This window comes from Drosophila ananassae, chromosome 2R (genome assembly GCF_017639315.1).
Source record: "Drosophila ananassae strain 14024-0371.13 chromosome 2R, ASM1763931v2, whole genome shotgun sequence".
NCBI lineage: Eukaryota > Metazoa > Arthropoda > Insecta > Diptera > Drosophilidae > Drosophila > Drosophila ananassae.
The window spans coordinates 5498873-5525998 of record NC_057928.1 but is presented as its reverse complement, the minus strand read 5'-3'; the positions used below and the strand labels follow the sequence as shown (position 1 = coordinate 5525998).

Here is a 27126-nt window from a genome sequence, read left to right as displayed (position 1 = left end):
GGTTAAAAGAAACTTATTTGGAGGTAATTTACAAAATATTTAAAAAATTCGGCTTTGTATTAAGAATTGTGTGGTTTAAAATTGACACTTTTCTATGGAGATCATTTAACATGGTCCGGAAACTTCGAAGAAGGGTATTTCGAAAATGGTGCAGACTAAATCTAGCTTTTCCAACACCCTTTATAGCTCACTCATCCAATCGGAACTAAAAAGAAAAACAAGACAAAACAAGTAACAGGTATAGTCGTGGTGCTTTGCCTGGGTGATACTCTTTTATGACATATGTATACATTTGTGTACTGAATTCTGAATTATAATTTGGATGGAAATAGCCCCTGCCGATGGCCACTATAGATAAACTTAAATTAAAAACTAAGCGTAATATAAAAGTTATTAATCAAAATGTTACCTGTTTTAATAAAGATATTTTTATCATTATACCCTTGCCTTACTATATACTAGTTTTGGGTAAATGCTCCGATCTCCGATTTTCCGATTTCCGATGTATACATACCATTAATTCATATATTTTTAAACTTTATTTCCTACTGAGTCGATATAAGAATTTTTAAAAATTTATTTATTATCAGATTCTATTCTTATTACTATAAGGGTGAGATACCAATCAAAATTATCTACATATATATAATAGATTCTTTATCAGCGAGCATTTGGTGCCCTACTTTTATTTTGTACTGTTGGACTGTTTTTATTTTATTTTGAAAATTAATTTTAAGCCCTGTCCCCAAAACGATTTTCCTTGCAACCATCCTTGCAACCATCGACTGTTAACATTATTTGAATTTGAATAGCCAAGTCTCCACCGCTCTATCTCCGCTACCCAACACTCTTATCGATAGGAACACGAAAAATACCGGGTATTCGATGCACATTCTGTATGAGAGTATAAACTGAAAGTTCACTCATTATCTTGGCGGTACATTTAACATGATGGGTACAATGTCGAAATCTGTTTTTGCCCATAATTCATATTATAAATATTTTTTAAATAATGTGAAATAAACTATCTATATTTGATGTGTAAATAAAATATATTTAAAATGTGTAATTTTAACAACATTTAGAGCAAACATTTAGAAAGTGACTTATTTTATTTTGAATTTTACTTATTTGTCAACCAAAACTTACATAACAACCCTTACAAAATCTTAAATGGGTTTGCAAAAAATTGTTTGTATCGTAGCGATTGTTTTGTTGGCCCACGGAAGCGTGACAGAAGCACAGCGTACGTCTTTGAAGCTGCAACAAAATGAAAATGCATCCGTGAAACAGCCCCTGATTAGGCCCAAAGTTTTGAATGATTCGGATTACCAATTTTTGGTTACCGGTGGTTATCGGCCTGAGTCTAACCATCTGATCAAGTACGTAGTGTCCTTGCGGGCGTACAAAGAGAAAAGCTTCTTTGGAGATAACCACGCATGCGGAGGTGCGATAATTTCGAAGCGTGCCGTCCTGACAGCAGCCCACTGTTTATTTAATGAGTATGTCAACCGCCAAACCATCGTTTCTCTCGCATGAAATGGGTCCCATGTTAGCATAGCTATTTTTATACCCTTGCAGAGGGTATTATAATTTTGGCCAAAAGTGTGAAACGCAGTGAAAGAGACTTCTCCGACCCTATAAAGTACCCTATTCTTGATCAGGATCACCTCCTGAGTTAATATGAGCATGTCCGTCTGTCCGTCTGTCTGTCTGTCTGTCGGTTTCTACGCAAACTAGTCTCTCAGTTTTGGAGCTATCGAGTTGAAACTTTGCACACACCCTTCTTTCCTTTGCAGGTAGTATATAAGTCGGAACGGCCGGGATCGGTCGACTATATCCTATAGTTGCCATATAACTGATTGATCGGAAATGCCATAACTTTGGTGTTTTTTAAGTTAGAGGGTTGGGACTTTCCACACATATTATATTTGACCAAAATATCTTATGTACAAAATTTCATAAGGATCGGCTATATCCTATAGCTGTCATAGAACGATCGAAATTGGCATAACTTTGGTGTTTTTTAAGTTAGAAAGATGGGATTTGGTACAGATTCTATTTTGTATAACAATCTATAACTATAAAAACAATCCGATCTGCCAATTTTTATAAGGATCGGCCGACTATATACGATCCGCTATATATTTAATAATATAAGATGCGTGGCGCCACCTAGCGGACTGCGACTGAACTGCAAGGGTATATCAACTTCGGCTCCGCCCGAAGTTAGCTTTCCTTTCTTGTTATATTATCCATATTAGGATAGAAGTTTTATTTTATTTTCTAAAAACAAAATTTCCGCACCTACCAAATTGTCTTTATAAAACACTTCATTTAGTTCCATCTTTTGTAATGCCTATCACTATTCGGATATTTAAATCGTTTTTATACCCTTGCAGAGGGAATTATAATTTTGGTCAAAAGTGTGCAACGCAATGAAGGAAACATCTCCGATCCTATTTTTTTTTTCTCCTATTGCTTCACTTGGGAGCTTAGGGCATCCGCAAGTGCATTCCCCCGGACTCTATTCTGCGCTGTTATTTTTGCAAAGTCCCAGGTGGTGTTATTGGCAGAGAGTTCGCGTAATGTTGATCGGCTCTAGGTTAGCTTGGGACGTCCCACTCTTCTACTTCCTTGCGGGTTCCACTCCAAGGCCATCCTAGCTATGCTATCTCGTTCTTTATGCCAGTAATTGCGATCTTGCAATACCCTCTGCAAGGGTATTAGAGATCCTAAAATAAAGTTTAATTTATGGGGCAACTCCAGAAACTATGTACAACCAGAAACTACATTACATAGATCAAACAAGAGGGCCCAAAACGGTCTGATTTTTTGGGTAATCTGTGGTATAACTGTGTATATATTTTTATACTCTTACAGGGGTTATTATTATGTTGAAATCTCTTACCTTATAAGTACATATATTTTTGATCAGAACCACCTCCAGAGATGATATGAGCATGGCTGTGTGTCTGTCTGATTATCTGTTTCAAATTTTTAAAGCTACTTTATTTGCACGCAGTTGATATGCAAGTCGGTGTTTTTGAAGATAGAATGTCGGGACGTTTTCAGAATTTTTTGTATCACTTTTTATACCCATTTAGAGCTTATTATAATTTTCTCTAAAGGTTCACTTGTAAAGACATGTGTGTAAGAAGATAAGACCCATATAAATAATGATTTTAGGCCTTTAAATTATGATTATTATTCTTCATCAGGATAGCCCCCCTGAGTAGATATCCTAGTAACAATTTTGAAAGTGATAAGTCGGTTATGATCAGATTAGAACAAAGTTGTGGCCGTGTTAAGACTATGATGGGTCGGTAATTCGTTTAGAACCTTGGAGGACCTGCAAAAGTTACCCCCCGAAAATAAACTTTTCTCCATTCTGAATAAAGCAAAGAAGCTGACTGAGAATACCAGTAAATTAAAGGTTTTTAGTCCTTTTCGCATTTTGTCTTCTTATTTGAAATGGGGCCTTACTCCTAGATATTAGACAAAATCTGAATGAACGATTCGTTCATTCCTTTAAGGATTCGTTGCATTTTACCAGCTATTTCTCTAACGATTTTCTTTTAATATTTTGAAGTCTTAGAAAGCTTAAGGCGTCGGAGATCGTAGTCGTAGCCGGAACGCCGAAAAGACTGGTAAAGACGGATAGCACGCAGAGCATGAAGGTGAAACGTATTAGGGCACACCCCAGGTATAAGCCGCTGAGGAGCCACAAGTACGATGTAGGTATTGTGATAATGGAAAAAGATCTGTCTATTGGGAACACTGTAGGTACCATACCTATCGCCAAAGAGAAGCCGGAGGCAGGACTAAATTGCACCGTCGTTGGCTGGGGAACAATTTTACAGGTACAATTTTACTAAAAACTATCTGGATCGAACCAGTGCTCGCATAACTTTCCCTTTTCGTTGAGTAGTTTGGACCGCTTCCCGACGAGGCCCTGAATGCGGACATGCAAATCCATTCAGAAAGGTATTGCAAGACTCTGGAAGGCTTTAAGGATGGCATGATCTGTGCCTCTAATCCAAAAAATTACGAGGTGGATAGCTGCCAAGGTGACTCTGGTGGTCCGCTAATCTGCGACGAAAAGGTTTACGGCATCGTTTCCTTTGGCCGTGGTTGCGGGGAGCCCCACAATGCTGGCATCTATACTGACGTGTACCACTATCGTGATTGGATCGACAAGAACTCTTGTCCCGTGGCTATGTCGCTATCCTTAGTTCAGCTACTATTGATAATCCCCTTTCACCTGGTGTACATAGCTTTATTGGCTATGTAATTTTGTCAACCCAGTGACCTTCGACCTCAAAAGTTTTTTATATCCCTTATCCAGTGTATTATGATTTCGTATTATATGAAAACAAGACATTGCACCAAGACTTTGTTTTTAAATAAATCGGGCGGAGCCGAAGTTGATATACCCTTGCAGTTAAGGTTGTTCCATTTCCGATCGTTCAGTTATATGGCAGTTAGTCGGCAGATCCTTATGAAATTTTGTACATAAAATATTTTGGCCAAATATTATATGTGGAAAGTCCCAACCCTCTAACTTAAAAAACACATGCTCATATCGACTCATGTGATCCTGATATAGGAATATACTTACTTTATAGGGTTGGAGATGTCTTTTTCACTGCGTTGCACACTTTTGACCAAAATTATAATATCCTCTGCAAAAAAGCTACTATATTTTTTTTATTGAATCAAAAAAAATAAATTATTAAGAAAAATTAATGGTTGTTGTTGTACACCATTGTAATATCAATTGCAGAAAAATCATCCATTGCGTTTCGTAGAAATCAGTGCTTGCACCGTCTATCTACATATATGTCGCGTGCGACAGCCTTAGTTTTGTTTAAATATATTAGTTTTGTTTAAATAATAATAAGTTTCCCAATATTAATATTTGCACCAAATATAGTATTTGATTACTATTTTTAAAGGATTCACTTTTTTTGGTCGCGTTAGACTTTAGAGAATGACCAATATACAGAAAAAAAAGCTGATAAAATAGTTTGCGTTGCACTTTTGACCATAATTGTAATACCCTCTGCAAGGGTACAAAAATCCCATGTGGCAAGGTGTCAATCCAATCTTAAATGTCAATCGGCCCGAATTTAGCATTCCTCTCTTGTTTTTATTTTATCTACACGAATAGCGTCCCCTTGCCAGGGAGTTCAGTAGAGTGGTCTAAATTACCGCGCAGCTTTGAACAATCGATATGACTTAATATGATTACACATTTATGGCTTCCCTGTCGCTGGTGCTTACTGTCGTTGTGACTTGGCCATCAGTCGATAGGTCTCATGGAGCGTTGGCGCAACAAAGTGGCCGTGATATCAGGAGCCAGCTCCGGCATTGGAGCAGCCTGTGCACGGGCATTGGTCGGGGCTGGAATGGTGGTAGTAGGGCTTGCTAGACGCCAGGATCGAGTCGAACAGCTCCGCCAGGAGCTGTCCGCAGAGAAGCAATCCCGGGTTCATGCGATCAGGTGCGACGTATCTCGAAATGAGCAAGTTGCTAAGGCTTTCGAATGGATCAAGATGAACCTGGGCGCCGTGGACGTACTAATAAGCAACGCCGGCACCATGGCAACGGGCGAGCTTAGTGGGCAGGATGACGCCGGAGCCATGCTGTCTACGATGGAGACGAATGTAATGGGAGGCGTATATTGCATACGGGAAGCGTTCCAATCGATGCGCGAACGGGAAGCTGAAGGCCACGTAGTAATCATGAACAGTGTCGCGGGTCAACAGGTGCCCAACCTGGGACCCCAACTGCCGTCTCTAAACATTTACCCGGCGAGCAAGTTCGCCCTCACGGCAATGAACGAGATCTATCGCCAAGAATTCCAACGGCACAAAACGCTTGTGAAAGTCACGGTAAGTTTTAAACTTGTTAAAGTGAGTGGATCCATAACTATAAATTCTTGAGTTCCTAGACAATAAGTCCTGGCATCGTTGATACGGACATCTTGCCGCAGCAAATCCAGGGCATCATTAAACAGCACATGCCCATGCTAAAGTGTGCGGATGTTGCTGATGCAGTGCTTTGGGCCATCGGAACTCCGCCCAATGTACAGGTTAGACTTAAAAAAACAAAGAAAATATTGACATAATTTTATAAAAAATTTTTTATTTTTTAGGTTCACAACGTAACCATAAAGCCACAGGGGGAAAAATTTTAATCTCTGTTTAACCAAAGTTGTCTGCTTATATATATATTTATTCGCGTTTCAATACTTTTCACTGTACTAATAAAGATCGGAAACAGTTCATGCATGAAAGCAAATGTTATTTCACAACATACAACAGAAAAAAAGCTGCAAATGATTCTACCGGTACTCTTTCAATGATTGAAATCTATTTATGTAAGCTATGTAAGTTTATGTGACATAATGGAAGGAGAAGGAATCACTTACGACCCCATAAATTATTTAATATATTTTTGATCAGCATCAACAGCCGAGACGTTATAGCCATCGTCCGTTTATATGAACGCAGAGACTATAAGAAATAGATATATGTATATGATTTTCATGTAGACTTCTTAATATCCACACAGATGAGGTTTGTTGTATTTTTGAACGCATGGATCCCAGGACTATAGAGCTATCAAATTAGGTACCTATTGCATTTTACCACGCCTCCTTTCGCCGCCAAAAATAAAGTCTTGATGAAGCGCCAGCTCAGAAAAGTTTTTTGAAAAAGACTTTTCATTCTGATTCCCTACTGGATTATTTCAGTTGTTTGAGGTCAGTCAAAAATCCACCCACCTAGACCGAAATGTCTCAAAAAGACCGAAAACAAAGCTCAGTTCAAAAATACTTTAGGGGTTTGACTCGAACTCAACAAACTTTGCCTCAATTAAACCTTCAAATATATGCATAAAAAAAAATTAGGGATAGCCGAGAGGTAATTTTTACATCTAAAAAGTGGGATGCGATACTTATTTAAATTAGAGCCCTGCACGAAAACACTCATTTTCATCTACTTCCAAATTACTCTATACCCGTTTTCGGTATGCACAGTAAAATTAACTTCAAACGCAGGTAATAAACAACAGAGGTATGTCATGTAATTGTATTTGTTTTGTCTTGGGGATATCGGCAAACAAAAACGTATGTCTACAGAGTACGTCAAAATAGGAACCAAAGCAACCGAGTTACCCACAAATTAAAAAAATGTCCATAAGTAAGATTATATAAAAACGACACCCAGCAACGTTCTACGGTTTGTTAGTGATGGTAGGTTGATTAGTAAAAGTCTACTATGATTAGAAGGAAGGTGAAGATTTGCATCCCAATTAAGTCCCCTTAGAGCGAAAGTCAGGATCAACTTCGTCTCCGGCCGAAGTTAGCTTTCCTTTCTTGTTGTACCCTTGCAGAGGGTATTATAATTTCTGTGAAAAGTGTGCAACGCAGTGAAGGAGACACTACCGACCGTTGCCATTTACTTTCGCGTTTTGGTGTTGTGAGCACTTAAATATCAAATTTGGAACATGTACCCAATTTTGCTACCCATTATGTATGTATGTAGGTATGAAGGTATCCTATAGACAAATTGATAGTTTGTGAAAAAATATGCATGCTGTGCTAAACTACACTATATCATGGGCGGTAAGACACCCAACGCTGCTCTTCCAAACGGCCATTAGGTTATAGCACCTAAATGGTAAGGCAACACTCTAACAAGAGCTTTTTATTTTCAACTTCAATTTAATCGTAATGTTATCTTATGTTTTTAAAAATGTAGGCCTTCGAAAATATAAATTGCTGTGTCTTTTTATTAACGAGTAATTTTAGTCTTATGTGGATTATTATAGAGTTTTCGGAGAACTCAGTAACTTAAGAAGCGGGGATTGTACGTCCGGTTGAATTCTAATGTCGATCGCGGGGTCTGATAACTCTGAGCACAACGAACATCCGCAGTTGGCAGGTAATTCATGCTGCAACAACATTAACAATCAATTTGGAATGCAGATTGGATAGACGGATATTTACCTTTTGGATGTAAGTGTGGCCATCCTCACATATCATGTTTACTGATATTGGTTGGTAGGACTTGATATTACAGCAAGTGCAATACTTTTCGTGGACATCAGTGAGTGTGTTGTACTTAGTTCCGGAAGAGCAGGCGCCTTGGCAGTCAGTGAACCCTCTAATTGGTTCGGCGTTCACACACTCCCCATGACCTATCTTGGGAACCTTGATAATGCGGGTTGTTTGCGACTCTGCCAGTGAAACTGGCAAGCAGTTTGCTAAAGTCGAGATTGAGAAATTAAAAGCAGTTGAAGCTTCAATAAAGTAAGCAACCTACATTTATCCTCCACCAACGGCTCCACCTTGCAGCGCTTGCAACAGCCATCTTGGTACAAAAGGTGGGAGAGACAACTACCCACATCGGGGCACACTTCTTGTGAGGAAGAGACCATTAGTTGTTGATCTTTTTTCAGACAGATGTAGGAAGTGCAGTTGTCGACTGACTTCCAATGTGCGTTGACATCATAAAGTTTCTGTTCAAATATGCAAGAGGTCTGAACACATTGGCCGCAGCATTTGGATGGGTTGACTTTTTGATAACTAAATCCTGGGGCGCAATCTGTCACACATTGTTCAAGAGAGCTGACCACTTGGGATGATCCGTCGGGACCATATGAGCAGGTCTCATGAATGCAAAGATCCTTGGCGTGAGTCCACTTCTCTCCTATTTGCTTGGTAAACTTGGAGGATTCGTCAAGCCCATACTGGACAATACACATATCCTTTGGTGGGACTGAAAATAGATTTTATGCATTCGATGATCATCTGATGGGCTCATTTTACTAACCACAGGAATGTTTGGAGCAGCACATATCCAAATCCTTCACTGTCTTGACCTCGTAGAATCGCTCGGGACAACTATTGGGGGCCTTGGGACACAATTCCGGTTCGCAGATTATCTTTTGAGTGGGACAACAGCCCTCCTCGATTGTCACAATCTTTTCGCCAGGACCCAACTCCCGTGACGGCATCAAAGGTTCACACTGATCTTTGGGCATACATTCTGAAAAAGAATAAGGTAAACCCGAAATAATGCATTGTCGTATAGAAAAGTAAATCAAACTCACCGCAAATGTACTGAGGACAGCCGTTCACATCGTTTTTCTGTTTTTTGAACTGTCCTGGCCCACAAATGGGCATAAGCGGAGCCAAGCACACCTTTGCTGGGTCTTTGAGCTCCGGAACACATCGATACTTGGGGCAGCAGGAATCCTTGCTGACGATGGTTTCGGGCTTGTAGCCTTCGGCGCAGATGTTTTCTTCCACCTGACATTTCTTTTCAACACACGATGTCTTGCCGGTTTGGTCACACAGACAATCAATGCACTTGCTCTTTTGCCAGGTATCGCCGGGGAGGTGCAAGCCATCGTCGCACTTCGTGCAGGCTATTTCAGGCACACATTTTCCGTCATCCATCACCTGACCTGCGGGACAGAAGCATCCTTCAAAGCGTTCCGAGCTAAGACACATCTCATCGCTCTTAACCGTATGAACGAAGGCCTGGTTCTTTAAGCTTACTGCATCGAACTCCGATAAGGCCTTAATGGTATCGCAAGTCTTAGCACATCCACACGGTTCGTATACCATGTTGCTTGGGCACTCGTATGGGCAGAGCTGGGGCCTTCGCCACTTGGTGCAAATTCCATGTTGGTTGCACTCTTTGGCGTAAGCCGCGAGAGCCACACAGACCCCTTGTTGGGTATTTCCTGGCTTGCAAATGTCCTGTTGACACGCAGACACGTATGCAATGGGATCCACCACCAGGGGACACTTGCCGAATAGCTCCGAGTTGTAGAACTGCAAGCAGGGATCTTTCTCTGGCGGAAGGGGGATGCAGTCCTTTTTGGCCACATCCTCGCTCAGGCATTCCTCCACAATTCCCAGTTTTGGTTCATCTGCTTGCCAGCTCTGAATGACGTCTACACCAGGCTTCATCTTTGCCGGATTAGGCTGCAGGTCGTTTCCAGCGTTCCCGTTGCAATCCCCGCAAATACCTTCCATCTTGCTTCCATACTTAATGCTTGGCACTCCCAGAGAGAAAATGAGCTCCTCGAAGGATGCAGATAGCTCCACATGGGAGTCTAAAAGTGATAAGACAAGCTCCTTGCCTATCACCTGGCGAATCCCGATCCAACTGTCCTTATACGGAATCTTTTTAACTTCAAAACCATCGACCAGGACTTGCAAGGATTTCGGCTTGTTTGGAATACGTTGGACGTGAATGACGTGGTCTCCGTTGAGAATATGCAATGACTTGGTGCAGCTGGCTCCGTCCAGAGACGTAATCTGGCCCAGTTTCTTGCAGTCGTCCATACTGACGTACACCTGGAAGGTATGCACCCCAGGCAGCACTACGTCTCGAGACAATAAATAAGTACAGTTTCCGTTGAAATTAAAACTTTTACGATCGTAGGTCATGTACTTGGATCCACCCAGAGAATTACATAAGCAGTCCTTGCAGTCGGATATTGGGACGCAGTTCGGACCTTTTCTTACAGTTCCTTCCGGGCAATAGCAGCCCGGAAAACAGGCATCAGGGAGCACCGGGCAGTCATCGCCATGAATGTTGTCGCAGGACGGTTCGCATCGGCGTTTATAACAGTCCGTGTGCACTAATGGAGCCGGGCAACTAATCTCGCACTGCGCCACCGTTCTCCAGGTGGTCAGCTGAACCAATGGATTTACACTAAGGCACTTCTTCACAAAGCTCTCCAGGATGTTGCATTTGCAAGCGCTTGTGTCCCCGTTATTAGCTATCATGCAGTCGCATGCAGCCTCAAGGCAGTAATTGTTGAGGAACTGCTTATAGTTGACAGCCTTGTGGCACCGGGCGAAGGTTGGATGGCTGTACATAAAAAGTGATTATGAAATATAATTTGGAAGTATCGCATATTATAACTTACTGAATGATGTTGCACAACTGGAGGGCCTTGGCCTGCATATCTCTGGAGCACTTCAAGTCTCCACACTGATCTTTTGGGATCCGCTTATCATACCAGCTGTCGCCGAACATTTCTGTGTTAGGAACTATTTGGCCTTCCGGCGATCTTTTGTCATCCCGAGGATTGCCGTTGTAGTACCCACACAGACCATCGACCGTGCGTATGAACTTGGATGAGATACCAACTTTGACGATTCCAATGTCATCGAGCTGGACCCAGAAGCCGTACTTGGTCGACACTGCCAGAAGAGTTTTTCCCGGCTGCGATACTACAAAAGAAGCCTTGCATATTGGTGAATTGATTAGCTGTTCCACGGTAAACTCGAATCCATTGAACTTGAGTTTCAGATACGGCAGCAAAATCAGCTCATTTCCGGCCTCTTTGTCTTGAATTGTAATCACTTTGCGGCATATTCTTCGGTGCTCGTCGCTGCAGTCCTGGTGAACTAAATACACCCAAGTATTATTATTAAACACCAGAAATCAGTGATTTTAAAAGAAGTACCCACCTGATATGGACCAGCTACCATTTTGAATATCCCTGGCTAGAATGTGGCTGCAGGGCCTGTACTTAAAAACGGTTCCGTCGAAGGTTGTGAAACTCTTGCCGCTAATTTCACAAACGTCGTCTTTGTTGGGCCGGAGAACACAGGTGTACTTCAGACAGTCTCCTGCCTTAGCAGCGCTCATATCCAGTTCGACATCGTATTTCTCAGGGCACTTAGGCTCTGTGCAGGAAATAGTCTCGTTTTTGTTCAACTGCGTATTTGGGATGGGTACACAGGTGAACTCTTCGCACTGCTCCTCCTCATGGAAGTCTACTTCCTGGCTGGGTAATGCCAGAATTTGTTCTTTCGAAGAAATAAACTTTGTTTTTGTGATGGTGACACCATCATCCACGATAGACACCTGCTTGGAAAACGTGAACATTTTGGACATCTTTCGCTGTTTCTTCTCTGTTATTTTGATCTTCATATGTGGTGGGCATTCCGGGACAGGACAGGTGATGACTTCAGCTGGAAGTACATATAATAATTCAAAATACTTCTAGTTTAAAATGTATGGAAATAAATACACCCTAGACTTACTCTGGTTCTTTTCCCGCTTGATTTCGGGCTCCACAGTAAACGAATCTCTGCAGCTGGCGTCCTCGTCATCGGCGCAGTCTTGTATACCATTGCACCACAGAATCTCGGGAATACAGTCTCCACTAGACGGGCACAATCGCTGATGTTTTGGACAAGGCTCGCACTTGCAGAAGCAGTCGCTAGTAATGACTGATCGAAGCTTGGCATCTTGGCAGGGTGGGCACTTCTTTGGTTTGCAATTTTTGTGGCCTCCAAGAACGCAGACGCACTCCTCGCAGGCGGAGTTTTCGAACTTGCTTCCGATCGGGTAGCTAACATAGTTCTCGACGCAGGGGCAGAGGTTGTGTTGCACACAGGTATTGCCATCCCAGAACAGTTGATCCACACATTCACAGACCTCGTTCAATCCGGGAGCAGATATTCCTTCACAAATGTTGCACTTGGTGGGTTCGCTAAAGTCTACGGGTACTTGACGCTGGATCTCAGCTGAAAAAGCAATATAAATTAATGGGAGACGAAATGACTATGGAGGTGACTTACGATATGGTTGGAAGCATCCCAAGGGCTCAATGCGCATGTTGATATTTTTCTCCCATTTCGCTGGCACAATCTTTAGATATTGGGTCAGAATCGGATTCTTAAAATGGTGCGTGCGCTCTGTTTGGGCGTCCACGTTGGCCTCGAAAATGCGAGGCTGCCCATTGGCGGAAAGCACCGTGTTCCAAGTCGGTTTTTTTTTGGAAAACATCACCTTGTACCCCGTAACCCATCCATCTGGACCTCCCTTGGTAACGAAGCCAGAAATGTTGCGCGGCTCGAGGAAATCAAACTGAATGAATTCATTGGGAGTATTGGCGAGGGGCCTCCAGGCGAGTGGAGTGGATAGCTTGAGCAAATCCAGTATTTGTGGCTTCTTAGTGAGTTCGGGCCACTGCCATAAACTGCTCGATTGCACTTGCTCGGGGTATAGTTTTCCCTCATTTACGCCCATATGGTCTATGCATTCTTGGTTCCTCAGCTCAGTTGGTGTCTCCGTGGTGGTTGGGACAAAGACTATGGGCTCTGGAACCACTTTGTCCCCGCATATCAAGAGCTCAACGCGCATTGCAATCGAGCCGTGCCATTTGAGAGGGTAAATGCGGAGGGATCGGGCTTCAATTGGAATTTTAAAGAGAGACTGTACGGGGGCCCTTGAGTCCAGGGGGCCGCTGAACATTTGTGGTTTCTCTGTTTCATCAACCAGATAGTGGTAGCTAATGCCGTCGTGACTGTGAAGGATCTGCAAGACGTAAAAAAAATATTTGATTGCCAACGTGTCTCTAGAGGAAATCATTTTGAGAACAAGTGATACCTTAAAAAGAGTGACGTAATTGTCGAAATCAGGGCTTCCAGCCATGATCACTCCATAGAATGGCTCAGGCTTGCCAAAGTTTAGTTCCAGATACTGCATTTGATCGTTGATGCTCGGGGACCAACTGCCCTTGGGATATTCTTTAGTGAGACGAGCCATGTGGGGCCCGTGCTCCGGAGCAAGTTGAGAGCTGGCATTGAAAATACCGTCTGGCTGGGGGTGCTGAATGTTTTCAATCTTGGGAATTAGCCTACACCCAAGGTTATATTAGTATGCAGTAACAATAATAGCTGATTACGATTTTACCTTTCTGGGGAACATTCCAAGGGCGGGGTCAACGTGACCGGCAAAATGGGTCCAAAGGGTATTCGTGTCTCCCCTTCCTCTGCAAAAGAAAGGGTTCATTACATTACAGGGGAGTGACTAAATTGGAATGGGGTTGCTTACCTTTTGGTGGTACTGGAATGGGCTCCGGTTTGTTTGGCACACAAGTGAAGGAATTATCGATACATTGGCAAAGCTCAGTTTCTCCGACCACGGGCTTGTGGGGCTGGACATAGAGTTCGTTCTTGTCCATGCAGGGACACTCGTCTACATGTACGCACGTGGTCTCATTTCGCCAATACTTGGCCTGCACCCGGCAGTCAGGCCGTTGAAGCTCCACACAGCCAGGCTTACAATGCTCCCCGGGATGGCACAGCCCGCGCTTTCTTAAAATGCTGCCGTAGTAGTGACACGTGTGCTCGCATTGGTTGGCGCAGTCTGCCCAGATCTGCCCCTCTGGGCACTGTCTTATAGGTTCGGGTTCGGGCTCCAAGGTAGGTTTCGTGCCGCACCTGGGATTAATTTGTTGGACGGTGGCTATGTGATCGCAAATGAACAGACTAGGGTTGTACATCATAAAGTCGCCGCAGGTTTTCTCTACGTAAATCCAACTACCGTCCACTGCGTTTGGCTGGCACTGGAGGAATTTGTGGCAGTCTCCAGGGAACTCCTTGTATTGTACAATGGCCGCATCGCATGCTAGTCCTATTTGGGGCTTCTCGGTTGGTTTCGGGATGTCGGGCAAAGGCTGGTCGTCGCACTGGCAAAAGGCCCGCAACTCGTAGTCGTGACACTTTCCGGTGCATTGAAGACCCACGTCCAGGTTGCACACAACATTCTCATCCATTTGAGCGGGATCCTCGTGGGTTCCTTTGACGCGGCACTCCACCTTGGTCATGTACTCTTTCAGGCACGTTCCATAGATGTTTTCCAGACGATCGTAACGCGGAAGCTTCTCTTCGTCGTTCAGACGTACGCTCTTGTCCGATGAGTCTCTGTCTTTGTCGCACCACCGCGTCCATCCCTTGACGCACTTGGTCTGATTTTGGGTCGCTAGAGGTGGAGAGGTTGTGGTGCCTTCTATAATGGGCGACCATTGCTTCGGCGTCGTAGGGGCTTCGCACTTGACTCCACTGCAGATCTCCTTCCGTTTTGAGCAGCGGCACGTGGCGCAAGCATCTGTGTAGGTTACGTCGCCCTCGTAGTATGTTTTTCCTTCTTTTACCATGCACACCGGCTTGCACTCGGCCTTGGGTACACAGTCTCTGTAAGTGTCATTCAAATAGATGAATCCGTCCTGGCAAGGTTTTATGTGGCAGCCCTCCAGGCAATTCTCCCGGGTGCACATCCGATCGGCAATTCCCTGGTCGAGGAAGTTGTCGCAAGTCTCCACCGCGCAGGCCGGCGTACAGGCTTTATATTCAGCGCAATGGGGATCACATTGCATAGCTAAGAAAATAGGTGGGGGACAAAGTTTAATAAGTTGAAATATAAATTTACTTTTGATATTTGATCATTAATTCAACATTAATTCTAAGTAAGGGATAGGTACTTAGAATATAAGGATAGGTAGAGATCATATAAGGATTTGTATGAAATGAAAATTTTCACATTTTTCCAACAGGAATAGCAAGTTCATTACTTAAGAACTACCACTATTATTTACTTTGTATATGTAATCTTTAGAGGTCGGAGATAATTTTTCCCTAGAACTTATATGGAAATAAAAGGTTTACTTACGGCAGAAGTGCTGAGACCTCCATCGTATGTGGATGCCCTTCTGGGCACAGGCATCCGCATAAGCGGCTACTGCTGTGCAAAGACACTCACAGTCGCCACCCTGATCGCAGGCACATGTGTCGAAGATGCAGCGCTTCCAGTAGCGATCCAGAGGAACTTCCGCATGGCACTCCTTGAACATCTCCGACTTCAATGCACCACACTTCAGTTGGGCCCATGTTTCGCGTTCTGGGTGCTTCTTGCAGGCCTCAATGGGTGCTACAGGAGCTGAGCAGTGTGGTTGCAGCTTCCACGAGTGGCCGAAGAGCATTGGGCTGGTCTCCAGACCCAGTGAGGGGGTCTGCATGTCATCCAGGCTGTTGCCATTGTAATTTCCGCACAGCCCGCTGACCTTTCTACGCCATTCGTTACCCAGCTTTATGTAAACGCGAGTTCCTTCGTCCCACTTAACCTGCAGTTTCAAGGGAATTACTTCAACAACCACAAAGACCCCCGACTTGTAAATGTGGAAAGAGTTATAGCCTTTAGACGCCGCACTATCTCTTAGTTCTGAAATGAAAAGAAATATTTAAATTTTAAAATAACTGACTAGGGGCCGATTGTTTACTTACTTTTGATGGGAGTCTTGTTAGGGTCGGTGCTGTAGGCAGAATCGGCACTGAGAATCAACGACTCTTGAGCATGACCAGTTAATTCAATTTCCAGTGACTTCGAACAAGTGACTCCCAAAGTCCCACAAAGGACATTCTGAATAGTTATGCTGAAACCATCTCCATTGTCGGAGACACCCTTGGCTAGAACATAATCACAAGCTCCCTGGAAGTCAAAATCATGACCGTCGAATGTTGTGAAGTGAGAGTCGCCCCAGACACTACATGTTGATTCGCAGCCTTTTTTCGAGCACTTCCAGTTGCCAGATTGGCACAAGCACAGGTTGCAATCTTCCTTCATTTCATCTCCGTCATTGTAGCTCTTTCCAGCATGGTGGCAGGAACAGTTACTTGGAAGCACACAGGTGGATCTGGACGTATCGAAGACGTAACCCTCCATGCAGACGCACCCGGGAAGGCAGTCTAATGAGTCTGCTACGTACTTGTCCATGTTCTTGCAGGTCTTCGGCTCCTTGGGAGCGCATTTGACAAACTCAGCGTAGGGCTGCTTTGCACACTTAGATCGCAGCTCTGACGAGGGAAGATACTTCTCCTTGTCTCCCGGCTCGGCATCTTGACAGTCCCACAGCCCGTCCGTGCAGGTGCATAGGTCCAGGAACTTTTCGCCAGGACGAACCTCCTTGTAGCCCGGCCTAAAAGTCATGCCATCGAAGGTACAGTGGCATTTACTCTTAGGAACGCACTCGCCGTCCTCGTTGATGTACTCTCCGTGTGGACAGCGACAGCCCTCGACGCATTCCCGGTTGCAGGTGCCTTTGCTGGGCAAATCGTCGCAGGTGAGAGCGCAGCCATCGCCACATTCGTCGTACACCTGTCCCATGGCACACTTCACAGCTTCAAGGGCAGGGGGTTAAATTAAATAAGCTTCAATTGAAATCTATGTCCAACTTACCGCACTCCTTGACCGTCATGCGCCAGCCAGTCTTTACTCCCTGCCGCATGCACTCCGTACCGTAGGCCGACAAAATGGGACAAAAGCACTTAGACAGCTCATCTTTGCAGGCACAGGTGTCATATAGACAATCCTCGTAGAACTGCTCCGGTTCGACCATGAAGTGACACTCCTGAAAAATGTCCTGGAGGATCCAGTCACAGTACTTTTCCGCCATGGCTTTCTTCTCCGGATTTAGCGTGCAGGGATGCGGCCCCTGGTGACTCTCAGCTGGGAACTGACAAGTGTCCTTGGTCCGCCATTTATCTGCAAACGGCTCTACGGCCGTTTCTATGTCGCCTTCGGGTGTAAGGAAGTCATCTTGAGTATTGGAATTAAAGGTTCCACACAAGCCCTTTGTTTGGCCTCGCCAGCTGGGAGAGGCGTCGATGTACACTCGCGATACCCCATCCCACCACACGCGGATGCCATCGGCAAACTCCACTGTCAGGAAAGTGGAGCTTGCTCGCCGGATCAAGATCTCGCCTAGACCCAACATCTTCGGGAGCTTGACAATTGGTTTGTCATTGACAGCGATAGCCAAGCCCTGGTCAAGTTTGATCGTTGAAGGAGTACCGTCGCGCAGGGTAAATCTGATGGTCACGGACTTGGTGCAAGATGGATTGTCAGGTGCGGCAAAGTTCATGGCTTCCGAAATGGCACCCGAACAGGCCACATTTTCCGCCTCCACCGATAAATTCTGCGTCTTCAAAAGGTGGTATGAGCATTTTCCCATGAAGTCGTACCGCTTTCCGTCGAACGTTTGGTAGTGCGGATCTCCGATAGCTCCGCACCGGGCGCCACACTTATCATCAGTGCAGCGCCACTGTCCGTTCTTACAGGTGCAAGTATTACAGTTCTTCTTTACAGTGGACTCTGGCTTAAACTCCTTGCCGCGAAGAGTGCAGGGACAAAGCTCGCGAGTGATGCAAGCATCTTTATACTGGACGGTGCCTTCAGGACAAAAGCAGCCTTCGTTACACGATTCTCTGGACGGTCTGACTGCTCCGTTAGAGTCGCATGTGGGCTCTACATTTGGACCGCAAGCCTGATAAACCCGGCCAAACCCACAACTGATGGCTGGAAATAACAAAATATGAAAACATTGGTGGTATAGTTTGGTTGAAGCTCTCAACTTTGGGAAACGAAAAACTTACGACATATTTCCAGGTTTCGCCAGCCGTGTTCTAGCTTGATTCCCTTAAAAGCACACTCCTTGGCGAGCATGGCGATGGAGTCGCAGTTGCAACTCTCAGGGTGCTCCTGGTTCGCGCAGTTGCAGTAGTCGGCCATGCAGGACCGGATCAGAGCCTCGTAGTTAAATGGTTTTATGCAATCACCCAACTTCTCGTTGGCCAGCAGTCGCTCACAGACTGACGCAGCCTTTTGCATTTTGGCCTGCGGGCACGATTCAACTCCGAAATCAAGCTCGGCGCTGTTCTCCACCTGACACATTTCGCTTCTGTCCTCCACGCGCCATGCGTCCGCAAATGCCTTGACTGTCTCCAGCTTTTTGCCAGTCTTGGAGACCAAGTCCGTGTTGAAATCACCGTCCAAAGATCCACAAAGACCACCCACTTTGCCCCACATTTGCGGACCGGCATGAACAGAGACATACTGACGATGGTCCCAGTCTAGTTTAATGCCCACGGACTCTAGATCGATTTGCACATGCTGAGCCACGGGCATAACTTTCATGCCCATTACCTGCACTGGCATGGGAAGAGTCTTTATGGGCGTCGACAGCTGCATGGTACCATCTGCAAGTAAAATTTAAGGTCGGACTTCCACAACTCCTAATCCTAGGAAAACTCTTACTTAGATTCTCGAATGTGTACAGAACTGATTGCCATAGAATCTTCAGGGTGTGAGCACACCCATAGCCGGAACCATAAGGACAGGCCTTTAGGATGATATCGAAAGTGCCGGAAACGTTGTCCGTAATCAATGTGTGTGAACAAGACAGAGGAGCTCTGTGGTAACAAAAAAAAAATTATGTATTGTGATGTAAAGAATAGTTTGGTAGTATATAACTTACTTGAAGACAAGGCCATCAAAAGTCTTTATGTTAATTCCACCCCAAGTAGTACAAAGGGCTGGGCGAGGAGTCTTGTCGATCACCAAGTCCACTTCACTGCTCTGGTACAGGGAATACCTGCCGGGAGTCACCACTGTTTCCTCGGAGGACCACCACTCCTGCAATTGAATGTTTAATGGATAAGACAGTTTGTTTATGTATTCTGGACCAAAGCTTACACTTTTCCGCTCTAGGTCTCTGTACTTTGCCAGCAACGCCAACAGTTTCTCTCGTTCGGTGCGGATTTCGTAGGCCACTTCGCCACTGAAGCCTCCGTGATAAACGGATCCAGCCTGCTGCGTCACCTTCTGTGTAGAGGTGCTGGAGCGAATCGTATAGCCAGGAGCTACGATAGACGTGGCATGAAGTCACAGTAAATTGTATTTAATTAATCGGCACTCACGGAAAATGCACTTTGGCAGCGTTGCGGGCCTGTAATGTCCCGTTTGATAGTTGCACTTGTACTCAATGTCGAGACGTCCTTGGACCTTCAATCCTGGCACTTGAGGGCAGTTAAATGTACAGCGAGCCTCCTCCATTTCATAGGAGCACTTATAATTGCCGTTGAAGTTAGTATTCGTCACGTTACAACGGTCAATATCTGAAAAATTAGTGTCGATTAAGTCTCGTAATGCTAAAAGCATACCTAGTAGTCTAAGTTAACTACTTAGTTATAAATTGGGATGGCGGTCTTCTAACAAAGTAGAAATCTGAGCCTAAAGTGCTATGATTGGTGACATTTGATTCTAGAATCTAGGATATGTTTAAGGATATATTGGATATATAGGATATATTGGAAGCTTACTAAATTGACAATGGGCGCCACGGAACATCTTCGAGCATTGGCATACGTTGAAGCTGATGCACTGTCCTCCGTTCTGACAAGCGGGATTGCAGGTGGCTGGAAGAAACACTGAAATGAGAATCGGTTAAGTCAGAATTAGATTCATCACTCACGAGCACAGTCTGGGGTGGTGGAAAGTCCAGTCTTAGTGTGCACCCATTGGCCGTTACGGCACTCGATATTAGTTATGCCACTGCCATCCGGAAACTGGAAACCCCGCATGCACTGAGCGTTGCACACACTGGAATGAAGAGGGGTAATTATGTGATTGATCTTCGAAAGCATCTCAGAACTCACTTGTTGCGGCAGGAGACTTTTGAGTTCTTAGGAGCTTTGGGAAAGGACGCACAAATCGACTTTTTCTGCTGACACACCGGGCCGTAGTAGTTTTCCGGGCACTGGCACACTCCAGCCGATAGACATATGCCATTATTCTGACAAGGGGGGAAGCATTGGGCCTGACACGGAGGAACTTCGGTAAAAACTGAGTTAGCCACGATCCACCCATCGTTACTGCAGAACATCTCGAGCTCCTGGATGTTCTGGGCGAAGCTGTACCCAGCTGGGCAAAAGACCTTGCATCGCCCGTTATGGCACGAGGCTTGGACATTTGGGGGAAGCGGCAGGGCGGAGCACTTGCCAGAGGCATCTAGACGTTGGGACTCGCCGCCGTAAAAGTTTCCTTGCCTTCAATTAAAAAACGAGTCAAAATTTAAACTTAATCACTTTTCCGAAAGTTCGCCATACCCCTTTCCGAGTCCAAAGACACCTAAAGTCTTAGAAAGAAGGTCCCCTCTGAAACGAAACAAGACATAGAAGCCCTAGGTAGAAAACTCTCCTCACAGCTACTCACCCGAATCCAGTTTTAAATGACGTTTTAATGTTGTTCCCGTATCCTCCCCCGCCTCCTGCTCCTCCGCCATAAGCGTATCTGGCACTGGAATAATGCAAGTGCTTAGGTTATATAACCCGCTCTGAACTTGAGCGCTAATCGCGCTTCCTTTCGACTTATCATTACCTAACAGCCGGCGCGCTCTGGACGTTGAAACTAATATGGCGCTCGGGACGGTCACTCTCGTTATCGGTCAGTTCCGGTGCGGCGTGGACCAGTGGGCTAAAATTTCAAAGTTTTTATGCACATTTTTAAATATTATAAAGCAGATATTTACACATACATATATTTTAAAAATATGGACACTAAAATTGGCAGAGGAAGTTTCTCTTTTGGAAATCATTCCATTCAAGTAGTTACATTTTTTTGAAAAAAGTTATATTTTTTTAAGTAGGTTTTTAACTTATTTTTTTAAAGGATATCTTTTATTTCCACTTGAATTATTATTTAATTTTATAATCATTATTAATCAAATAATATTATTTTTTAAATTTAAATATATTTCAATGTTTTTAAATCAAAGCTATTGTTATTGCTTCCCAAAATTCATACATTTTCATAACATTCATAAATAACATAAGCACTAAGCAATAACATAAGCCATAAATATTTTTAAAATAAATATAACGACTTCGAATTCAGGGCTTTTATGTCATAATGATTATTGTTGCAAATTTTAATATAGACCTTTAAATTTATTGTCCTAGGATCGACAAACATGAAAACTGATTTCTACGGCAAAAACTTTTCTTCAATGATTTGAAAACGCTTATTTTTAGCTTTCTCTCAAATAATAATTATTTTTACGTCAAAAATAAATAAAATATGATTGTTTAATTTTTTGATCTCAGAAGATAGTCTCACTTCAGGATTGCTCGCTATTTATCACACTTTGTCTCATTTATCATACATATTGTCACATTTCCCCAAACAAGTATAAAGGTATAGAAGTCAGGTTAAAACTGATATAAAATTTTAATAAAATAAGATGTAATTAAAAATTATATTGGTATGATTTGAATGAAAGTCCATTTATAAATTAACTTAGGGTTTTTTTAACGCAATTATTTATTAATGTATTCATGCGCTAAGTTTTAATTTCAACCGCAATTGATTAGTTCACTAAGGGTTTCTTTAGTTTTCGAAACGGACAATTTACTAAAATCTACATGTATTATTGAATATTATAAAAAGTTATACTATATTAAAAACAAGAAAGGAAAGCTAACTTCGGGCGGAGCCGAAGTTTATATACCCTTGCAGTTGAGTCGCAGTTGCTAGGTGGCGCCACGCATCTTATATTATTAGATATATAGCGGATCGTATATAGTTGGCCGATCCTTATGAAATTTGGCATATCGAATTATTTTGCCCAAAGAAAGAATCCAAAGTCCCATCCTTCTAACTTGAAAATCAACGAAGTTATAGCATTTCCGATCAATCAGTTGTATGACAGCTATAGGATATAGTCGACCGGTCCCGGCCGTTCCGATATACTGCCTGCAAAGGAAAGAATGGTGTGTGCAAAGTTTCAACTCGATAGCTTTAAAACTGAGAGACTAGTTTGCGTAGAAACGGACAGACGGACATGCTCATATCGACTCAGGAGGTGATCCTGATCAAGAATATGTATACTTTATAGGGTCGGAGAAGTCTCCTTCACTGCGTTGCAAAAAATAAAAAAAATAATAAAAATAATAAAATTATAATACCCTCTGCAAGGGTATAAAAATAGAATTAAGCTGCGGGGATTTTTGTTATTCAACAGCTTATACTTGGAAGAAAATTCCTGTTTCGGACTAAAAACACTATTTTATTTGTGTAATTTGCAACAGTTAATTTACTTTATGTCCTCGTCGTCTTCATCGTTCATAATGATGTCTCCATCCTCAGCATGCACGTGACAGATGTAGAGCAAGTACAGGGTTAAGAAAATAGTTTTCTTATCCATTAGAACAGAGTTATTTATATATACGGGACAAAAATATAAATCTAGCACATGGAGTCCATTATGCAAGGACTTCAACTATTTCTTTTCCGTTCCACAAAAAATCAAAGTTTTCAACCAAAACTTCACGGCAGATTTCTACTAGTAATTTGCGACAATTGACGATTTCTTAGCGACTGCGAAAACACAACTGGATAAAACGATGAACGAGGTGGCTTTTATAGCTTCCATTCAGACGCAATTCCTAACGATCTAGAGCTTTTATCTAAAACTACAGCATGAGAAGGGTCAAGCTCCGCAAAAAAATTCACTTTTCTTAAAGATATCGCCTCGGCTGAACTTAAATTAGCATCGCGAATGGCAACTGTGCACACACACAAGTGTGTGCTAGCAACTGTGCCAAGTTGAGGTTTGACTGATAATACCACTTCCTGTAGCTAGCTCCATAACGTCACTCATGAGGGGATATATCATTTGTATATTGGGTCACACCCACCATTATAATTATCTGGTTATGGGAAAAACCTTCAAAAACATGAGAATTGTATTACGTACATATATTCTAAAATTAGCTTGGGTGTTGGAAGAATTGTCTCGATAAATCTAAACCCGGAACCAAGGGCACATGTTGAATATGATCTCTATACCACGAGGGATGTTTGAGGGGTTTTCGGAGTACCCAAATTACATAAGTCCATTATTTTCAAGTTTTAGCGAGCTTATTCCGATTACCTTTTCTTAAAGAATTGTTTTCCTAACAAATCTTATCTTTAGAATTTATACATACATATGTACGATTTACTTGCATCCAGAAAATTCACAAAATTCAACTTACCAGAACCAGAGATATGGAAAAAATAAAAAGTTATATTTACTTTATTGACAAATTTCTTGTATAGAATTATTAACTCAGGTTTTAACAAATACATTTTTCAGTTTGACTTAACTACAGCACTATTTTAAATGTTTTGTGTTCTGTCCGGGTGGGAGATGTTCTTTCCGACATATGTGGACAGAACGACGGCGTCCTAGTAACTTAGGTGGAAAGGAGAAGGATGAGAAGGTCTAGTGACAAATAGAATCGAATTGGCTATAAAAGAGCTTCTGGGCATTCGTTCCTCTAAAAACCCCTACAAATAAAGAGCAAATAAAATACTTTTCCCCATTCCGGGTGTCCATTTTCCCCCTCTTTTTGCAAGAACACGGTTCACTATGGGCCAACGACCACTTTTCTTGGCCTTAATCGAGAGATTTTTACTGTGTTTTTAAAGGACCTTAAAAGCTATTCTGGACTTGGCAATGCCCGCACCGTCCTCAAAAAACGGAAAAAGACCGAATATTCCTGGCATTTTTATTGCTAAACCTTCCAAATAACCAAATAAGTTTTAGATCTGTAAAAAATCTTGTGAAAATTTTTAAATATTTTTAAAATTTAAGTTTTTGACCTCAATTGTAATTTATATACTTTTTACGGTTTGAATTATTATTCCCAAATTTGGTCCAGATTGGATAAAAAACATAAAAGTTATTCATTTAAAAATTCTTGTGGGCGATAACAGTCGCAATTGAAGCGAACGTATTTCTATGATGAAAAATTTGAGGTTGCTACAGGAAAATTCTACAGAAAGGCTACATTCACTAAAAAGCGGATAGAAATTAACTATATTATAAACATTAAGGTGAAAGTTTTTTTTTTGTGCCATTCAAAGTTTACAGTTCACTTTCAAGGATATCCAATTATAGAAGCAACATAATCAATTGAATTTTGTAATACTATTGAACAAAAGTCGTTTGGTTTGGGAGAAATTAGGGTGAAATAAAAAAATGTTGAATCATTAAATTGGCGCTGCACTATGGGAAAAAAATCCATTTTTTGGCATAAACTCTAGTTTTAAAGATACATTTTTTATATACACTATTAAGATTAATGTGTAATTTCGGTTTTTGTTGATTTTTGAATAGTACCATTGCCTTCATCCGCCCCCTTCCCCGCATATAAAGAAACTGGACTTTGTGAAGCCACTTATAATTATACCCTTGCAGAGGGTATTATAATTTTGGTCAAAAGTGTGCAACGCAGTGAAGGAGACATCTCCGACCCTATAAAGTATATATATTCTTGATCAGGATCACCTCCTGAGTCCATATGAGCATGTCCGTCTGTCCGTCTGTCTGTTTCTACGCAAACTAGTCTCTCAGTTTTAGAGCTATCGAGTTGAAACTTTGCACACATCCTTCTTTTCCTTGCAGGTAGTACATAAGTCGGAACGGCCGGGATCTGTCGACTATATCCTATAGCTGCCATATAACTGATTGATCGGAAATGCCATAACTTTGGTGTTTTTTAAGTTAGAAGGATGGGACTTTCTATGGTAAGCGCAGTTACCCATTTTGTGCAGCCTCCTGTGAAGCTTGCATTTACTTATACTTGTGTGTGTACATAGATTTTGCTCTCAAAAAACTGGACTTAGAAAATTTTCATCTCGCTTGGGTCTTCATGGCAAATTATTTCATGAACAATTCAACGTATTTTATTATTTAAGTTTACCAATTTATGTTCTATAATAATTTTATTGAAGTACAAAATTTAAACATAGCTCAATATTTAATGAAATGATGATTATTTATATAAGGAATTTTTTCTTACATTAACTGAGGGCAGCAAAAAAATAATCCCGCGTAATTAGTGTGCGTTTTGTGCAGCGTTTTTAAGCTAAATCAACCCAAATCGAAACGGTCACATAGGGTTGTTCGTAGTGCGTCGCATTGGTTTATTATTGTGAAATGGTAAGTTTACTGCTCCGTTCATTCAATTATTTATATTTTATTGTGTTGATAATGATGAATAAACGTTATTTCATTAAACAAATATTTTCAGTTCTGGCTGTACTAGAAATTTGGACGTCTCAATATCTTTATTTGTAAGAATCTTAAATAATTTGTTTTTCTTTTTAATTTATTTTCAGCTTTTTGTTATTTCTTTTTTATCTTTTCAGTTTTATTTATTAAGATTAATAAATAATAAATATAATTAATAATAAATAAATATGACAAACAACGCATTTCAAATTTAGTAAAAATCAATGGGCATGGTTGTGAAAAACAAAAAAAAAAACCAAAAGCAAAGCAAAAAGCAAGGGAAATTTTTTTCAACCAGAATTTCCCTGGGTGAGATCTCCCCTAGCCGGTAAGCTTGCGGGTAGGGGAGAACCGCCTTCTTTTTCCGATCGCCAACCCAGTCGGGCCTTGCAACTGCCAAATGAACATCCCGCGATAGCAAATGATGCTCGCGGCGCACATCCATCTGCGGAAAACCATCATTCCAATTTACATTGGCGTGGCCGCTTTTTTCATGTATGCCTTCGTTCCGCAAGCGCGTAATGCACGCGGATCGCAGCTTGAGTTCCATTAGGCCCACGCTTCCCGGCTATGGGAAAACGGTATGAACCTTCCACTAGGGAAATTCTGCTTCAAAAAAAATTTCCCCTGCTATTTGCTTTGCTTTTGGTTTTTGTTTTTGTTTTTCCCAACCATGCCCATTGATATTTACTAAATTCGAAATGCGTTGTTTGTCATATTTATTTATTAATAATTATAGGATAAATATATAATAGAATATTATTTATTGATCTTAAAAAATAAAACTGAAAAGATAAAAAAAGAAATAACAAAAAGCTGAAAATAAATTAAAAAGAAAACAAATTATTTAAGATTCTTACAAATAAAGATATTGAGACGTCCAAATTTCTAGTACAGCCAGAACTGAAAATATTTGTTTAATGAAATAACGTTTATTCATCATTATTAACACAATAAAATATAAAGAATTGAATTAACGGAGCAGTAAACTTACCATTTCACAATAATAAACCAATGCGACCCAGTCGGACTTTTTGGTGCTACCTTCGTTCCGCAGCATGCGTGGCTGGCATCTTTCGCAGCGTGAGAATATATAATATATATATGAAATATATAATATTCTATTATATATTTATCCTATAATTATTAATAAATAAATATGACAAACAACGCATTTCAAATTTAGTAAAAATCAATGGGCATGGTTGTGAAAAACAAAAAAAAAAACCAAAAGCAAAGCAAAAAGCAAGGGAAATTTTTTTCAACCAGAATTTCCCTGGGTGAGATCTCCCCTAGCCGGTAAGCTTGCGGGTAGGGGAGAACCGCCTTCTTTTTCCGATCGCCAACCCAGTCGGGCCTTGCAACTGCCAAATGAACATCCCGCGATAGCAAATGATGCTCGCG

At 42.1% G+C, this 27126-nt stretch overlaps 3 protein-coding genes across 3 annotated transcripts; 2 read left to right on the top strand and 1 right to left on the bottom strand.

Annotated features, from left to right (window-relative positions):
• Window positions 1-1105: 1105 nt before the first annotated feature.
• LOC6493825 (trypsin epsilon) lies at window positions 1106-4394 on the top strand. Its single transcript, XM_001958476.4, has 3 exons — window positions 1106-1502; window positions 3593-3863; window positions 3932-4394. The coding sequence occupies exons 1-3, from the start codon at window positions 1174-1176 to the stop codon at window positions 4292-4294; spliced, it is 963 nt and encodes a 320-aa protein (XP_001958512.1). The 5' UTR covers window positions 1106-1173; the 3' UTR covers window positions 4295-4394.
• Window positions 4395-5283: 889 nt separating this feature from the next.
• Window positions 5284-6301, top strand: LOC6493826 (farnesol dehydrogenase). Its single transcript, XM_001958477.4, has 3 exons — window positions 5284-5897; window positions 5957-6097; window positions 6161-6301. Exons 1-3 carry the CDS (start codon window positions 5322-5324, stop codon window positions 6200-6202), a joined length of 759 nt encoding a protein of 252 aa, XP_001958513.1. The 5' UTR covers window positions 5284-5321; the 3' UTR covers window positions 6203-6301.
• A 1481-nt stretch (window positions 6302-7782) lies between these two features.
• Window positions 7783-23054, bottom strand: LOC6506118 (hemocytin). Its single transcript, XM_001958478.4, has 27 exons — window positions 22760-23054; window positions 21042-21137; window positions 20877-20960; window positions 20771-20818; window positions 20321-20710; window positions 20137-20264; window positions 19985-20080; window positions 19583-19780; window positions 19359-19525; window positions 19141-19298; window positions 18921-19075; window positions 18260-18862; window positions 17064-18182; window positions 16112-17005; window positions 15501-16049; window positions 13884-15209; window positions 13743-13821; window positions 13437-13686; window positions 12626-13364; window positions 12086-12571; window positions 11507-12013; window positions 10960-11443; window positions 9124-10901; window positions 8844-9059; window positions 8334-8789; window positions 8018-8274; window positions 7783-7962 (listed from the first exon to the last, which is right to left on the bottom strand). The coding sequence occupies exons 1-27, from the start codon at window positions 22864-22866 to the stop codon at window positions 7834-7836; spliced, it is 11499 nt and encodes a 3832-aa protein (XP_001958514.2). The 5' UTR covers window positions 22867-23054; the 3' UTR covers window positions 7783-7833.
• Between the last annotated feature and the right edge of the window lie 4072 nt (window positions 23055-27126).

What these genes read in the sequence shown, in the direction of transcription:
- LOC6493826 (XM_001958477.4), top strand. Translation starts at nt 5,322, where the DNA reads ATGGAGCGTTGGCGCAACAAAGTGGCCGTGATATCAGGAGCCAGCTCC. An exon ending in AAACGCTTGTGAAAGTCACG is followed by an intron (nt 5,898 to 5,956) that starts GTAAGTTTTAAA and finishes TTGAGTTCCTAG; the next exon opens with ACAATAAGTCCTGGCATCGT. An exon ending in GAACTCCGCCCAATGTACAG is followed by an intron (nt 6,098 to 6,160) that starts GTTAGACTTAAA and finishes TTTATTTTTTAG; the next exon opens with GTTCACAACGTAACCATAAA.
- LOC6493825 (XM_001958476.4), top strand. Translation starts at nt 1,174, where the DNA reads ATGGGTTTGCAAAAAATTGTTTGTATCGTAGCGATTGTTTTGTTGGCC. An exon ending in GCCCACTGTTTATTTAATGA is followed by an intron (nt 1,503 to 3,592) that starts GTATGTCAACCG and finishes AATATTTTGAAG; the next exon opens with TCTTAGAAAGCTTAAGGCGT. An exon ending in GCTGGGGAACAATTTTACAG is followed by an intron (nt 3,864 to 3,931) that starts GTACAATTTTAC and finishes TTCGTTGAGTAG; the next exon opens with TTTGGACCGCTTCCCGACGA.
- LOC6506118 (XM_001958478.4), bottom strand. Translation starts at nt 22,866, where the DNA reads ATGGATAAGAAAACTATTTTCTTAACCCTGTACTTGCTCTACATCTGT. An exon ending in GCTGCCAAAGTGCATTTTCC is followed by an intron (nt 19,526 to 19,582) that starts GTGAGTGCCGAT and finishes CGTCTATCGTAG; the next exon opens with CTCCTGGCTATACGATTCGC. An exon ending in GAGGTCTCAGCACTTCTGCC is followed by an intron (nt 15,210 to 15,500) that starts GTAAGTAAACCT and finishes CTATTTTCTTAG; the next exon opens with CTATGCAATGTGATCCCCAT.